At 31.8% G+C, this 15,580-nt stretch overlaps 2 protein-coding genes across 6 annotated transcripts in view; both read right to left on the bottom strand.

Moving 5' to 3' along the window:
- The window catches only part of LOC101491884 (uncharacterized), a 6,899-nt gene extending 3,246 nt beyond the window's left edge, over positions 1 to 3,653 (bottom strand). The window contains exons 1-6 of the mRNA XM_004502103.4: positions 3,383 to 3,653; positions 2,961 to 3,094; positions 2,075 to 2,156; positions 1,299 to 1,369; positions 1,078 to 1,179; positions 884 to 973 (exon numbers count right to left, since the gene is read on the bottom strand). Coding sequence (XP_004502160.1) covers positions 884 to 973; positions 1,078 to 1,179; positions 1,299 to 1,369; positions 2,075 to 2,156; positions 2,961 to 3,094; positions 3,383 to 3,437 — 534 coding nt within the window. The 5' untranslated portion in view covers positions 3,438 to 3,653. The remainder of the gene's footprint in view (positions 1 to 883; positions 974 to 1,077; positions 1,180 to 1,298; positions 1,370 to 2,074; positions 2,157 to 2,960; positions 3,095 to 3,382) is intronic.
- Positions 3,654 to 4,819: 1,166 nt separating this feature from the next.
- Positions 4,820 to 11,798, bottom strand: LOC101491364 (uncharacterized). 5 transcript variants are annotated; one of them, XM_004502101.4, is made up of 13 exons: positions 11,658 to 11,798; positions 10,515 to 10,764; positions 8,330 to 8,539; positions 7,933 to 8,013; positions 7,753 to 7,839; positions 7,565 to 7,660; positions 7,377 to 7,430; positions 6,861 to 7,287; positions 6,675 to 6,776; positions 5,972 to 6,200; positions 5,745 to 5,793; positions 5,582 to 5,621; positions 4,820 to 5,244 (listed from the first exon to the last, which is right to left on the bottom strand). In XM_004502101.4, exons 2-13 carry the CDS (start codon positions 10,755 to 10,757, stop codon positions 5,093 to 5,095), a joined length of 1,770 nt encoding a protein of 589 aa, XP_004502158.1. In that variant the 5' UTR covers positions 10,758 to 10,764; positions 11,658 to 11,798; the 3' UTR covers positions 4,820 to 5,092. The 5 variants fall into 5 exon arrangements, with proteins under 5 accessions (XP_004502158.1, XP_027190360.1, XP_004502159.1 ...); XM_027334559.2 differs by having other exon boundaries at positions 5,972 to 6,146; XM_004502102.4 differs by having other exon boundaries at positions 6,675 to 6,773.
- Positions 11,799 to 15,580: the final 3,782 nt, after the last annotated feature.

The raw sequence follows: 15,580 nt of genomic DNA, 5'->3' as shown, positions 1-15,580 counted from the left end.
AGAGCGGTTTCGTGAAGACGAAGCGTTGTTTGGCGAAGATCCAACCCGTTTAGCACTGTTTCAACCAGCATGCTTTGGCTCAGTTTTGCACCTCTTCACCTTCAAATTCTGCAGTTGTGTTAATGGGTCGGGTCTGTATCCTAATTTTTTTGAAAACGGGGCTTTGCATTAAAAAAAACTAACAAATTATGACTTGTATTGTTTTGCTTACTCTGTTTTCTATTTTTTTTACTAATCGTTTTGCTTACTATTTACATCGTTTTGCTTACTCTATTGAATAACTTGTTTTCTTTTTTGGTTTTAAATAATTAATAATAATAATAATAATTGTTCTTTTTTCTATTCACGTTGTTTTGCTTACTCTATTGAATAGCTTCTTTTTTTGTTTTTGGTTTTGAATAATTAATTAATAATAATAATTGTTGTGATTTAAAATTATATTTCAAATTATTGTTGTTGAGACATATAATAATTTTAAATTATATTAAAATCTGATTTTGAAGGCAGCAACTTGGGACTTGGTTTTTTTTCAATGATTAATTGCTTTTCAACTTTGGAATTTTTAATACTTAAATTAAATGATTCAATTTCAGATTCCCTCCTTCTATTTCTTCTATAAATTTTTATGTTAAGGTTATTTTTTTCTTAATTTTATGGTATGATTTTGTCTATTTTGTGGGATGTTAAGATCGGGATTACGATCCCACGATCTACACTTTTTCTATATCCAAAGATCTTGCTTGAGCTTGAAGCATAGATAACACACAGACCCTCTCTACCTTTGTGCTAAATGATAAATTATCTTTGAATATATAGACCACATGGTTAATGTAAATTACATTAATGTTTTTAACTAGACTACAGGAAAATTAACTTCGCTTACGTCAGTTGAAATAAGTTGGCCTAACTCATTCTGCTTTTCCAGCTCCAAGTCAAGACCTTCCAACCTCTTCGTTAGATGCCTTTTTGTTGACTGTGCAAATTAAATTAAATAAACAAAAAAGTTCAGCAACACTCAGAGAAAAGATGTTCAAATAGTAAAAATAAGGGTGTCAACAACCAACAAAAGCTACTTACAGCCAATGTTTCATGTACATTCTCTAGTTGCTTTGACACAGTTGCAACAGCATTAGCCATATTCTTCCTTGTTACAAACATTACATCAGAAAATGACCATTGCTGCATGACATTAGTAGAAGTATATGAGTTAATCAATATCATCATGTCACATCTCACATTACATTATGGTTCATAGATAACTGCATTTGTGAGGAAAAGAAGCTGAGTTGTAGTCTCACCCTCCACCGCATGTAACAATATCCCATAGCTCCTATTGCAGCAGCAGGTAGTAAGTAAGAAGCGAGACCCCCTGCGTCCAAATGTTAACGTTAAGATATTTATATAGTTAATAATATAGTCGTGTAGATAATGAAAACTATTACATTTGACAATAGAATCTGTCAGGAAACTGTGTTATTAAACTTGACTCAACAAAGTTATCGGATTACTGGGCCATTACTTGAATCAGTTGAGCCTGATATACATGTGTATACTCCATGATTTGAAAAAGTATAACAAAGTATCTAACACACCTTGGAAAGTTTTATATAAATAAAAAATATCTCTATCTCTTAATATAGGATCTCATTGACTAAATCACAGAGATTAAGAATGATAGTATTAGTATTAAATAAATTTGTGAACAATTGATATTATTTTTTCATGTTTATCTTTCAAGAGAGATGATTAATTTATCTACTCCATCGTAGTATTTATTGCTAGTTAAAAAAACATGTAAAATAATTAAGATATTTTGGTAAGGAAATAGTTAATGCAGTCGATTTTTTTTAAACCAATCATATAAAAAGGGACAAGGAAATATATTTAGGAATTAAAGTAGTAAACTTTAAAATCACGATAACGAGTTCAAAGTACAATTAAACATAGCCTAACTATTACAGCTCAACTCCAATGTTTAATATTACCATCGAAAAGTGAAGAGAAGGAAAGAAAACAATGCATAGCCCAAGTTTGTAGGAGTAGAAAAAGTTGTAATATAATTGGATTTACATACCGGTAGAAGAAGAATTTTCATTGAAGATAGTCACAGGCCTAGATAAGGTCAATTCCCTAATTTCTTGTGCTAGTTGCCGAACCTGAAGTTAAATACACATTTGCAGCAAGAAAACCAATTAGTTCGTTGTGAAGAAATAGATTTACCATCAACATCAAATACAGTGATAGAACTGAATCATAAATAGTTGGATAATATTGGATTATTTCTGAAAGTCTACTAAAAATAACAGTAATATATCAATAGGAGTAGTAGGTTTGTACAAAAATAGTAGAAACTCTCTTCCCCACTCACTCTCACTACCAACCCTAAGCAATGTAAGTGACCCGGTTCTCTCTTGCACTGTTACGAACTCTTCCTCCCCTCTTCTTTCCTTTTTATCCATCCACTAATTAACTGAATCCTTTCCAGCCCTCCCATATTCTAATCAAGACTCCCCATGGCTCAACCTCTATATTCTTCTCTTTCCTCCACCAATACACCTTAGTAATTGCCGGTATAGCTGTGGACTTACTAACATAAAATTTCCCACACAATCATCAAATTGAAACTTCACGAATCAATGATAGGCTCCCCAAAATATTTTTCCTTTTCCACAGGTAATTCCCCCATCTTGGTTTGGTCCTTTCTTCATTTTGGGTTCCTTGGGTCAGGAAATTAATCTTGGCAGGGCCAATCTACTGAACTATATAGCCTATAACTAGTACTTTAACCTACTTAGAACAGAAAAATAACAAATAAAAAATATAAATATGACCAAGCTTCCAGTCTAACATCATAAACATGCAGTCACTTCACTGAAACTTGTTAATTTTCAATCCTCAATACCTGGTAGTAGTATGCTATGCACCGAAAAAAAAAACAACCTTATACAATTTGAAAATACCTGAGCAGCAATAACGGAGGCGTCATATCCACCTGTTGAAATCTCAACCTGATCAACTCCTTTGAGCAATTCCTGAAGCTGTGCAATAACAGAAGACAATTGGCCACTATTCAAAACAACAGAACTAGCCAAACCTGAAATGCAGCAAAACAAGACACAATAACTTCAAAGCCAGAAATCATAGTTGATCATGCGAATATAATAAACAACAGCACAAAACACAAAAATACATCTTCCAATCAATTACAGCTTATAACTGATGAGAAAATAAATTGACCCTATTGCGTCATCATATTAGCTACTCAAAACAATTTAACTTGGAATTAAAAACGAATAATAGATTTGTCAAAAGCTAACTAATCAAGGGTCCAAAATCATAGAAGAATATATATAGGAGTGAAAGGAGAGAATTGATAGGATACCAGCTCCAACGAGGATGAGAACCTTAGAGGAGGAAGGTGCCACTTGTAATGCCATGGTTGAAGGTGGTTACGTTGCCGTCGCCTTCTCCGATAAGAAGCGGAAAAAACACGAGGGGAGGGGGTGTATAATCACCGTCTAGGTCATCAACCGAGCAATCAAAGTAAAAGGCAACTAGGTAAGCAAGGATGGATAATTTTGACTTTGCGCATAGTAGCTTTGAAAGTGAATGACCAAAATGGTCAATCAAAATTGTAAACCTTCCTCATTTTTTAGTTTTTTAATTTTGGGAATATAAATATATGCATCTCTCTTACTAGAAGACATACAATTTCATCATAATTGTTTCGTAACACTGACTTTGAATTTAAATAAAAAAAATTGTTTATCAAAGGGATTGAATAGTAGAATAGTATAATCTTCTCTATTTAGAATGATATGGTTAAGATAAAAAAATAATCATTTTAGTCTCACCATATAATAAAACTGAAAGGGTTGTATTATGCATATTTTAAATAACGCAAACTAATCTATATAATTTTTTGAATCTATAAATAAATTAATCATTGAGACATACAAAATTTGTTATATAACATTTAAGATATAGTAGATTGCACTATCATATGATACAAAATTAGATAACGTCTGACAAATTGCATACACTATATGAATGAGCATGATAATTATTACAAAACACTTAATTTATATTATCAAAGATGCTTATCATAAGTACTTTTGATAATTATGATGCTCAATCGAATGATGTATGTATTCTCTTGGAGATTTTATTTAAAAACTCTACTACAATTAAGTATAGAATGAGTTCAATATACTACGTATTATGTCTCATAGATTAATTTAATTAATTGTAACGTGTAATGACTAGTTTTTTTTTTTAGAGGCACAAGTTCTATTCATTTGAGAATAAATTATCTTAATTAAATTCATGAAGTCTATCTTAATAACAACCCAACCATTAATTATTTTATATCTTCTCATTAAATAAATAAAAAAGTGATCACAATGTGAGGAACACATTAGATATCCTACATTAGCTACAAGACGATGCTTAAGCAGATATCCTACATTAGCTACAAGACGATGCTTGAACCCTGATCATTACGTGGCATTTAGGGACAACACTACTTTGTCACGAGCTAACAAGAAAATTCAGTTTTGTGCATAAGTTAAGAATATAATGAGCCTAATTATAAGCAAATTGTATTTTGAACTGAACTATTTCTTAAAACTCCTACAACTATTTTCATTAGGTTCATCCTACCACAAGGATTGAATTTTCAGCAATTTCTTCTCCCACCTCCTATATTTTCAAATACATATGTAGATCAGCCAATCCAAATTTATAAAGCACGCTTTTAGATTGTCCAATTCGAATAAATACTCTAAACTTTTGAGAAAACACGAAAGAGAAAAGAAAGTGAAACAGAATGACATATCACATTGCACAATGAACAAGAACAACTGAACAACTGCACAACTGTCATTTGATATTTATGATACCACGGTTCTATTTGCATTTCCAATATATAGTCCTTTTTCTTTCCTCCGAGTAGAAGATCAAACTATGTTACACGCACTGGCAATATAAAATGTCAACTTTAACTCGTTTACATACAATGGACATCTTTTATTATATAGCACACTTCTTTCTAAATACAACGTTGTTTTGTCTTTAAGAACTGTTTTTAGAGCTAGCAAGCTCTTCTTGACTCAAGGGTTGACTTAGCTAGCCACAATAAGCCAGGATCATTCCGCTTCAGCACCAAGTATGCATCTGCTTTCCCAAGATTGTCAAATATAATATCTTCTCTGAAGCCAACCAACGAGAGAATTTCCAAGGCAGCTGTTGCAGGAAAAAAAAATGAAAAAGATGATAGCCCAATTTTGAATATTTTAATCATAACATCAGCTGCTACAAAAAGTTGTTTATTTATTAAATTGTGATATTTCTTTTGGCATTTCTATCTGTAGAAACAACATGACACAAGACACATTAATTTTATTTCTAAGCTGTCTTTGTTGCTCAGATAGCTGCCATTGTTTTTACCAGAATCACGACAAACTTAAAATTTAGGATCTTGCAAAAAAAAATTGAACATCTGAAACATGTGCTGTCTAGATTGCAGTTCTACACAATCAGCAATACTGGAAAAAAAATTCAATCATCAGAAGGTGCAAACCTTTATTATTTAGGATATTCCTCTCAATGACCGGATTAGCCTGCAAAAACAATGTTCATTCTTATAAATATAAATTATACTTCAATAGAAATAAAATTACGCAAAATATTAGGATAAAGCAAAGCCTCGGGCAGCCTTGCAAGAGGTAACATAGATTACATACCTTCCGCAATCTCTTGTATTTTTCCATCTCAGGATGTTCAATCGCGTTCCTGGAATCAGATAGCAACAATGATACACACAGAATGGAATGCTTAAGGTCAAGACAACAAAGAGAATTACTAGAAGTATTTTCTGAAACATTTTGAAGCTAAAAGCCTTGAAACAAGAGCATATCCGTTCAACCCAAATGATATCAATGTTACTCAATCTAATTGTGCATAAGTATACCTAATTATTTTCAAGAGAGTTTGAAGAATTGAAGCACTTTGCATTGGACTAACATCCCTTCTCAGCATCTCCAAGGCTTTCTGCAATCGGTTACAAATAGCAGTCATGGCACCATTTATCCTCTGAAGTTCTTGGTCATCAGGATCTGGCTCATCAGTCTGCAACATAGATAATTCTGGTGCAGGAATCACGAGATCATCAGGATCAGGTTCTGCCATCATATTCATTTCTGCATAAAATTCATCATGAGCAGGTTCTTTTGTTTTGTATACACGGCTGTCATAAACTTATCATCCGATATTTAAAGACAATAAGGAACCAACTGAATCAATTAAATTATTAAGAGAGAATAATAATTGCTTAATAGAAGAAAATAGTTTGTTAGACAAAATTAGTTAGATAAATAAACAGTGAGAAGTATTGGTAATTCAGGTAATTATATTTTGATATCTAACAAGTGTTCAGATGTGAAAGAGGAAATCCTTCGAGGAGAGACGTTTCTCCCAGTACCCACCATTTTTAACCAAGCAGTAAAATATTTTTATTTATTTTTCTTTATTTCCAAGGTGGGCTCCCCAGAAAGCAACATACTATTATGAATGGTTGTTTTTTGCCGCCAAGTCATCATTGCGAAGTTTATGAGTGCCCATCAGGATATGTCTATCTTAAGTCTAAACTACCCAAATTTTTGGAGAACGCTTACCAATAGCTGGAGAATTAGACTTCAGAGATGTTTCTGAATCATTTGCATCAGGATAAGTTGCAGCCAAATTCACAGTACTTGTCTGAGGATGCAAAGGTTCTGCTGCACCAAAATCAATAGGATTTTGTTCAATAACGGTCCTGCTATCAATAGTTCTTGAACAAACAGAAAAAAGAACAGCTTTACCATGATAAGAATCATCTGGATCAGGCTCATGTTTCATTCCATTTTTGATATGATCATCAGGGTCAGGCTCATTAAGTTCTTCGTCAACAATGATGGGTGTGTTAGTAAATTCGATTTCTTTGGAAGAAGATTCCATATGATCGGGTTTTTCTTTGGTATTAGAATTTGAATAATCACAGTCCAGCTCTTGATTTACTTCAGACCCTTCGGGCTTGTTAGCAGAAACATTAGCCATCCTATGGTAAGCAGCAATAACTGAAGATTCACGAGCAGTCATTAGCTGATCTGACCGGTTACCTCCAAGCTTCTGAGGAATGTTGCTACTGTCTTCCATAAAATCCTCTTCGTAAATTTCGGAACTCCTCACTCCACTCAAAGTGTGGCCTGCAGATCTGGTCCAATCTAAACTAGTAGCCTCTTGATTTAACTGCCAAAGAAATAAATTAAATCAGCATAAGGCAATAAATCAAACTGTAATAACAGACTTACAGCAAACACTGAAGAAAGTGCATGCACCTGCCTATCCAGAGCATAAAAGTTTGCATCATGTTCGGAGTATATCATGTGAGCCTGAAATAAAACATGAATTAGTTTGATAACTTTCAAATCTCTAATAGACAATTGCAATTTATAGTTTTCCCTTGTTATTTAAAATGCTTAGGTTCAAGAACCACATGAAACTTGTGGTGCATGTTATAGCTTACAAGTTCATGCAGCAGAGTTTTCTTAATGCTTTCGTATTTCCTGAAACCTTTGAGGTCATCTGTTCGAAGTCGCAACGATATCTCCTCTCCACAATTCTGTAAATAAGAATGAAAATAAGAGAAATCAACAACAGAATAAAAGTGGATACTTAAAATACCACGTTTCCTCATCTTGAAGATTCCAATACCTTGTTAAAACCAAGAATGCATTTTGGGCTCACACCAACATAACCAATGGGAGCCATCTCAGTCATGATTCCCACGCGCCAACGATGCTATAAGATGCAAACCAAACATATGTCCGAATATGCACTGTATTGTCATTATGACACAAGTATATAACTATGTAAAAACTCATTTGTGTGTACCTTGTTCATGACAGCAACAATTCCAGGATCTGCAGCAAGCATGTGCATTCTTTTCAGTGCCTCGGAAGGAGGAGGGTTCAACTGAAGGTAGCAGGAAGCAAAAGACATTCACGATAAGTTAAGAAACCTCCGTAAAATTTTACAAATATGATGGGTGGCAAAGGAAGTGATGGATATTCATTAATCATTAACAAAAGTTAACTGGGAAAATGTCATATTCATAGGCTGCACTTTCCCAGTCCAAAAGCAAATGCATGATTTTTTCTACCAAAACACTGTAAGTAATAACAAAGTAAATGCAGGTGCATAAGGAGCTACTGAAGGTAAAACGGGAATTGCATATTTCACCACTTGAGCTCAAAATTAATAAGCATTAATCATTTTTGTAAAATAATACCTTCAATCCGGGAATTTCAAGAGTGCGAAATTCACAAAATATATAAGACCCTTGTGGAAGTTTCAATGAAACATGAGGTCCATGTGAAATTTTCTGTTTCAGTCTCTTTTCCTCGTCCTCAAATCCCGCTATTCTTAAATTTGCTTCTGCGTTTTGCAGAAACTCTTCAACCTCATTTGTTGACACACCCATCATTATAATTGATCTGGCCTAGAAACGAAAAATAAAAATAAAACTTAGGGTGACAATACAAATATGTTGTCGGTTTCAGATAGCGGCACGGAGTGCCGAACCCTAAAAATGGGATAGCGGACGGGATCACGGATAGCGGGATGACTACTATTACGAAGGCCAAAAAACAGTATATAAACTAAACATAAAATACAAACAGTATACAAATTTTTTTTAAAAAAATAGCAAAATACACAAAATTAAAGGGGTAATCATATTTAATAACCAAAATCCAACATCAAAATCAAGTTCTAATAGTAATTGTAATCAACAAAATAGATAACAAAGCAGACAAAACAGAGTCAAAAACAGAACGAAGACAATAGAGCAACATAACGATGTTGAACAAAGTAAGAATGGAACAAAATGATGTTGAACGGAGCAAGAAAAGAACGAACACGGCAGAGCAAGAACAGTGGCAAAAGAGCAAGAACGAAACAGAGGAAAAATAAGAACGGTTTCTTTTTCATGATGCCGAACCAACCCCTTTGCGGGTTTATAACGATAAAAAATTAAGGCTTAAGTGGGTGCAGAACAACCTAGATACCCTTAACGAAGAATAAAAAAAAATTATGTTTTTGAAAAAGTCCTAGAGTGGGTCGCAATGATAGCGGGATTTGTGGTCGGGGCGCTGCTACTGACAAACACGTTTTCTCGGTCGGTGGCGTCGCGGCCAGCCCCTCCACCGCACCGTGATAGCGGGATTGCGTGGGATCGCGCCGGGATTGACAACATATACAATAACAAACAACCAAAGTCATTTTCCACGATGCGGGGCCTTCTCATGGATCAAGGGACACTAATGATCTATCATGAATCGCACCTAATGAAAGACCATTTAAATTTAACATAAGGTAACAATAAACCAAATAATTTAGTATACTGTTAATTACAAGCTTAAATTGAATGAACAAGAAGGACTTTTTATTTGAAAAATCAATTCAACGAATCCTTATGATAGGCCCATAGTTCATGGGTATAATACAAGAAGGATTTGAAGGCCCAATGATGATGAATCAATTGGGTCGAGAAGAGAGAGGGAAAGGGAGTAACGGAAAGTACATGTGGCAATTAGAGAGTGGAGGGGAGATATGGAAATAATTCTATGTAAGTGGAGAGGTAGGGGTCAGTGAAGGGGCATTCGAGAATTAGCAATTAGGTAATTGGGGTGTTATATGAGAATAGGAATAGGGGTATATGCATTTTGCACTTTCTGCTTTGAGCTTGTACCAGAGGTTTCTTCCTCCCATTATTAAGGGCATTTTCATATTCATATCAACTCAGATTATCAATCAATATATCAAGAAATAAAACAGGATAATAACAAAAGGGCCACTGTCATTTCACCATAAAGTAACTACTTACTCCTTGGCAGAAGATACAATTAGAAGAAAATGCATAGTATTTGATCATCAATGTGAATAGGCTAACATGAAATACCAAGATATGGTCTCTTCTTTACGTATTAAAAAAATTAGAGTTCAATTGCAATCCAAGATGGAAGGAAAAAAACATAACACATCTGGAATAATAGCATAAGACATTGAAGAATGTGCAGCAAACAACCAATTTCATATCATGGGAACAGAGGCTGCGTCCTTATAAATCAGTGATAATTTAGTTCAAACAGATCAGACACTTGAATTTGTACTGCAGATACTGTGAAAGTAAAAAGAAAAACTCCAGCAAACAACATTGTGCAAAGTTCTATAAAACAATAAAACCTACATTCATGTCAGCCACACTAAGAACCATAGTTTACGTGTTGTTAAATATTGATCCACAGTTGAATTTGTACTGTAGATACTGTGAAAGTAAAAGGAAAAACTCCAGCTAACATTGTGCAAAGTTCTATAGAACAACAAAACCTACATTTATGTCAGCCACACTAAGAACCATAGTTTATATTTTAACTATTAATCCACATGAAAATAGTATATGTAAATGACAGTACCTCAGTAAGGGAAGTTTCCCTCAAACTTAAAAGTGCATGCTCTGTTGAAAAGGGAGCCAGAAGTTTTGAAGTTCTACCGGCAATCTGTGGAACAATGAGCTTCATGGTATCTTCTTTGATACCCGTTAATTTTTGCAATTCCTGCCCTAGATCCTTCACAGTGGCATCCGAATTCATGTCTACAATAAACTTCTTTCCCCTCCATGTAATAGAGATGTTAATCAGGCTTGAAGGAGTATGCATATTTGATCTATACAGAATCAGAACACGTCTGGTCATTTACAACTGATTATATTATTGTTGACACGAAATGTGCCCCAAAAGGAATATCAAGAGAAACCTAACGTGTGAGTGTGTGTAGGAAGACCCCTTAGCCTCTGTTTGAGAATTTGAAGGAGAGGGGAGGGGAGGAGAGGAGAATAGAGCAAAAAAATTCCACCTTATTTAAAAGAGTGAATTTGTAAAAAATGATAAGAGAATGTTTATGATTCATATATCTTAAATTTTTAGAATATTAATTATAACAACATTGAAATGATTTGAAGAATTTATCTAAGCCTCTAACACCATCCTCCAATACATTTATTGAGTTCCCCCCAAATTAGGAGATTTTGTATTATGAAGAAAAACAAACTCCCCAAAGCTCTTCCTTTCTTCCATTTCCTCCTTTTTTCCCAAAACCTTCTCCTCCTAAATTCCCAAACATAACCTAAAGGAAAACTTTCCATGCAAGTTAACTCCAATTAAAAGCTTTAACATTCGCCCCTTCCTATTTCCAATATTCTTTCATCTATGTCAAGTCTTCAGTGTCTAGAGTTGGGGGCGGGGGGAATCACAAATTCAACCACAATCCGTGACCAAGAACAGCTAACAACTTCATATAATCACATATACGATAAAATTCTACAATAGTCAACCTTATCAACAAACCAAACTGATAATCACTACATGTAATTCAACAGCCAAAATCATTAAATTGGAGAAAGCAGTGTGAGAATAGTTAATTGGAAATCATGATCAAACCACAAACAGATAAATAAAATGACAAATTCGAAACAAAATCAGCTACAAAAATATAGGGATGAAAATAACGATGAGAGCTGAAATAACAGCATGGAATAATGAAGAATGGAATTGAATTACCTTTACGTTGCTGAAACTAAGGAGCAGAAGAAAACAATAATAAAGGAAGGTGGATAGAAATGGAAATGGGAATGGGTAAAACGTGACCGGGAGATGGACGCATGCGCTGACGCATGACCAGACCAACAACACCACCTCGAGAATTCTAGTAGCTTATTTTTTTTTATTATTCCTAAACGTTTAATTTAATAAATAAAAATACTTTTTATAATTTAATTAAAAAAATATTAATTTCATAAGATTAATTTTCGTACACTTATTCTACATAAATAAATCTCAATAATTTATATATTATGTATTTAAAAGTAATTGTGATTAAACTTTTTTTAATAATTCAATGATTTTTTATTGACTGAAGCTGTAATATATTTTTTATATGTATATAATTTAATTTCTTAGTTTTACGCATTTTTTATATGTAATACCATTAATTTAAAATTATACCTAATTAAATAATGTGATAAAGTGTATTGAAAATGCATATACTTTATATTATGCTTTATTAAAGAAAAATCCTTTATGTTATGCTTTTAATCATGAATTTAGTGTTTAAAATTTGTCATGGAAGTTAATTGTTTAGAATAAATTTATAAAGTTTTCAATCATATTAAATTTAATCGTATGATTTTAAAGTTAATTTGATTAATCCAAAACAACTAAGATAATCAATTATATTTTTTATTGTAGAAATTAATTTGAGTTTTTGTTAATTTCAAAAACTTTTGACTAATGCTTAAGAATGACATTTAACTAATAAAAACTTTTTTAATTATTTTTTTTATTGTAACATCAATTTGATATGGTATTTTCTAAAATATATTCAAAATTATATATGCATTTAAATTAATTGCAGTTAATATTTTAGTCTTTTAATTTTTATTTTATTTTATTTAATCCTTTATTTTAATTTTAAGTGACAATTTGATCTTCTATGTTTTAAAATATCAACAATGTTATTCATTTTTTTTACAAAAATTCAAAAAAATTATCAAAATTTTCAAACAAAACTCATAAAATTAATTATCATCTTCAATATAATGCAAATTTCATCAAATTCATAACTTAAATCTTTAAATAAACTAATATTTTCATTCTTTATTTGATGAATTTGATGTTATTGGAGATGAAAATATGAGTTTATTTGAATATTTGAATATTTGAATATTTATGTTATGCATTTGATGAAATTTGCATTATATTGAAGATGATAATTAATTTTATGGATTTTTTTCGAAAATTTTGATGAATTTTTGTAAAAAAATGATAATGACATTTTAAAACATAAAATATTATATTGTCACTTAAAATTAAAACAAATGATCAAATCGAAAAGAAAAAAAATATAAAAGAACTAAAACATTAAATGAAATTAAGTTAAGGGACCACGATGCTATTTAACCTATTTTTTATTTTTTATTGTGACTTCAGTTTGATACATTATTTTAATATTTTCTAAAATATCTTTAAAATTTTATATGTATTTTAATGTATGTATAAAATTATTTCACATAATATATGTATATCAATTTTTGACATAAAACCATGTACATTAATCAAACTCTATTAAAATATTACAAGTGAGAACCTACTTCTTGGTTGTTCGAATTTGATTGAGTTCTATTCTACTCATCCAAAGATCTCCAAGCACACAACAAATTATGGGTATTATATTCAACCATATTATTTTATACTTTTTGTTTATTCATTTTCATAAACTTTGCAAACTCATGACAAACATAAAATGAACACATCTTTCATCCCTTAGAAAATTTTGAAGAAAATTTACGAGAATCCATTGTGACCTTAGAATGCTATGTCAATTCAACAAAGTATTGGACATAGAAATTAATGATGTTTTTACACCAAGAAGAACCAAACTCCAAAGTGATCCAAATCCTTGAAGTTGTTAAAGAGCCCATTGTGAGGCATAAATTATTTGGCTTTTGTCTTTTATTTTGCTTAAGACTTGAATTAGTAAGAGTACATAACTCTATAAGGGGTACAGATGGATGAGGTCTACACTTCCTTGATATTTATTCTTGAGCCTATATTTGTTTTCAGTTTTTCTTATGTCAAAGCTTACTTATGTGTATTGTTTATCAAGAAACATAAAATTTATCTTTATTTTTTGTTTCTCAAAAGACATTAATTGCATCATTTGCTTCTACAAAGACACAAAATTATTCTTCTTTCGAAATATTATTCTCATTGTTAATGTAAAAGTCAATTCTAGGATAATTAGTAAAAACTAAATGTGTCCACAATTGGATCACATTTAAACTCAACCTCATATTTACAAAAGAGGCACAAACACCCGTATGTTGAATATTAGATAGGGTTTTATGCCGCACAAAATTCTTCAATTTGGATGGAGTTAGCATCTTTCATACACTAATTGTAGAGCCATATTTAATTCACCATTAATAGCATTCATTGATCAATCAAATGATTCTCTATGAAGAGTTTGGATTATGCACGTTATCGTACACAAAATATTATGACATTAGTTGAGAATCAAGGTTATAAAGATAAATTGAAAATGTCCAAATTCTTTAACCCACTGAGACACTTTTTCACAAAGGATAAAATCATGATTCGAAGTGGACAAACCTCAAAAAGGTGGTGATGCGGACTTGAGGTCAGAACATTGACACCATATTTGAGAACGAACTCGTGAGAGTCTCTTCAACAGGCGAGATTTGACAGACCTTTCAACCCATTAGCCTCAATTGAGGCTACCGTTCTGATATTGTTTAGAAATTGAGACTATTGTTATAGTTTTGTTTATAAACACTCAAACTCTTCAATTCGTTGAAACACCTTTTTGCAAATAATAAATCAAAATAGTATTTTAACTTTGAAAATCATATAATTGAAAGCATCATGGTTGGCTTACAATTTATAACATTACTTTCCAATCATTACTAAATTAAAGGTAGGCACTAAGATTTATGAACTTTATTCTATCATTAGAAGTATTGTCAACAACGTTGTCAATTTGACAATCCTATTAATTATTGGGCTCATCCCACATGACGGGCCAAAAAATTGAGATTTGTACCGTGCACCCCCCCCCCCCCCCCACCCACCACTCCTCCAATTTTTATTAAAGACTATTTTTCCCTTTTTAATTTGTATAAAACCATGAAATTTACCATTCTAGTTTCTCACCCCCCACTTTCGAATATAACAAAATATTTCTTAACATTCGAAAATTTAAAAACTTCGAAATAATACCAAATTAAGTACTTTGTTTTATTCAAAATTTTTGTTAAATTTGAAACTTTCGAAATGTAATTTTGCAGGAAAAATGATCAATTTCAAAACTTTGGAAAAATACAAAACTTTCGAAATAAAATTTTCTAGAAAATTTCGAAACTTTGGATGAATGTGAAATCTTCGAAGTGTATTTTTCCAGAAAGCTTTAAAATTTTGGATGAATTTGAAAATTCTGAAGCACATGTCCGTCGAAAATTTCAAACCTTCGAAGTAATTCAATTTCGAAACTTTCAAAAAATTTGAAACTTTCATTTTTTTTTAAATTACTGATGTATGTTATAATTAAAAATATATTTTGAAAAAAAAAATTTATAATATTATTATTAATTAAATTTATTACTATTTTTGTAATTAGGTATGAGTAGAGTTGAGGTTCCTCCTTCAAGAACGGTTATAGATTCTACAGAAAAATTCATCATCGATCAGGTATTATTATTATTGATAATTCATCACCGATCAAATTTTTATTATAGCGATATATTTGTTGTTTTATTTGAAACATATTTTGTAGGTATTTTTCTCTCGAGAAACTGTATTTGAATGGCAAAAACCATTGGAAGGCAAAATACAATTTTAATTGTTACCATTCGATCAGATAAAGCAACCGGAAAAGGGAACGAAAAAACAAATTGATTTTGAAATGC

Source organism: Cicer arietinum, chromosome 5 (genome assembly GCF_000331145.2).
Source record: "Cicer arietinum cultivar CDC Frontier isolate Library 1 chromosome 5, Cicar.CDCFrontier_v2.0, whole genome shotgun sequence".
Taxonomy (NCBI): Eukaryota; Viridiplantae; Streptophyta; class Magnoliopsida; order Fabales; family Fabaceae; genus Cicer; species Cicer arietinum.
The sequence above is the reverse complement of the archived record's forward strand: the minus strand, read 5'-3'. Positions and strand labels throughout refer to the sequence as shown.

Coding starts and splice junctions, on each gene's coding strand:
- LOC101491364 (XM_012716346.3), bottom strand. CDS start 10,757: ATGCATACTCCTTCAAGCCTGATTAACATCTCTATTACATGGAGGGGA. Junction 8,540..10,514: donor GGGAAACTTCCCTTACTGAG/GTACTGTCATTT, acceptor TTTCGTTTCTAG/GCCAGATCAATTATAATGAT. Junction 7,431..7,564: donor AAACTCTGCTGCATGAACTT/GTAAGCTATAAC, acceptor GTTTTATTTCAG/GCTCACATGATATACTCCGA.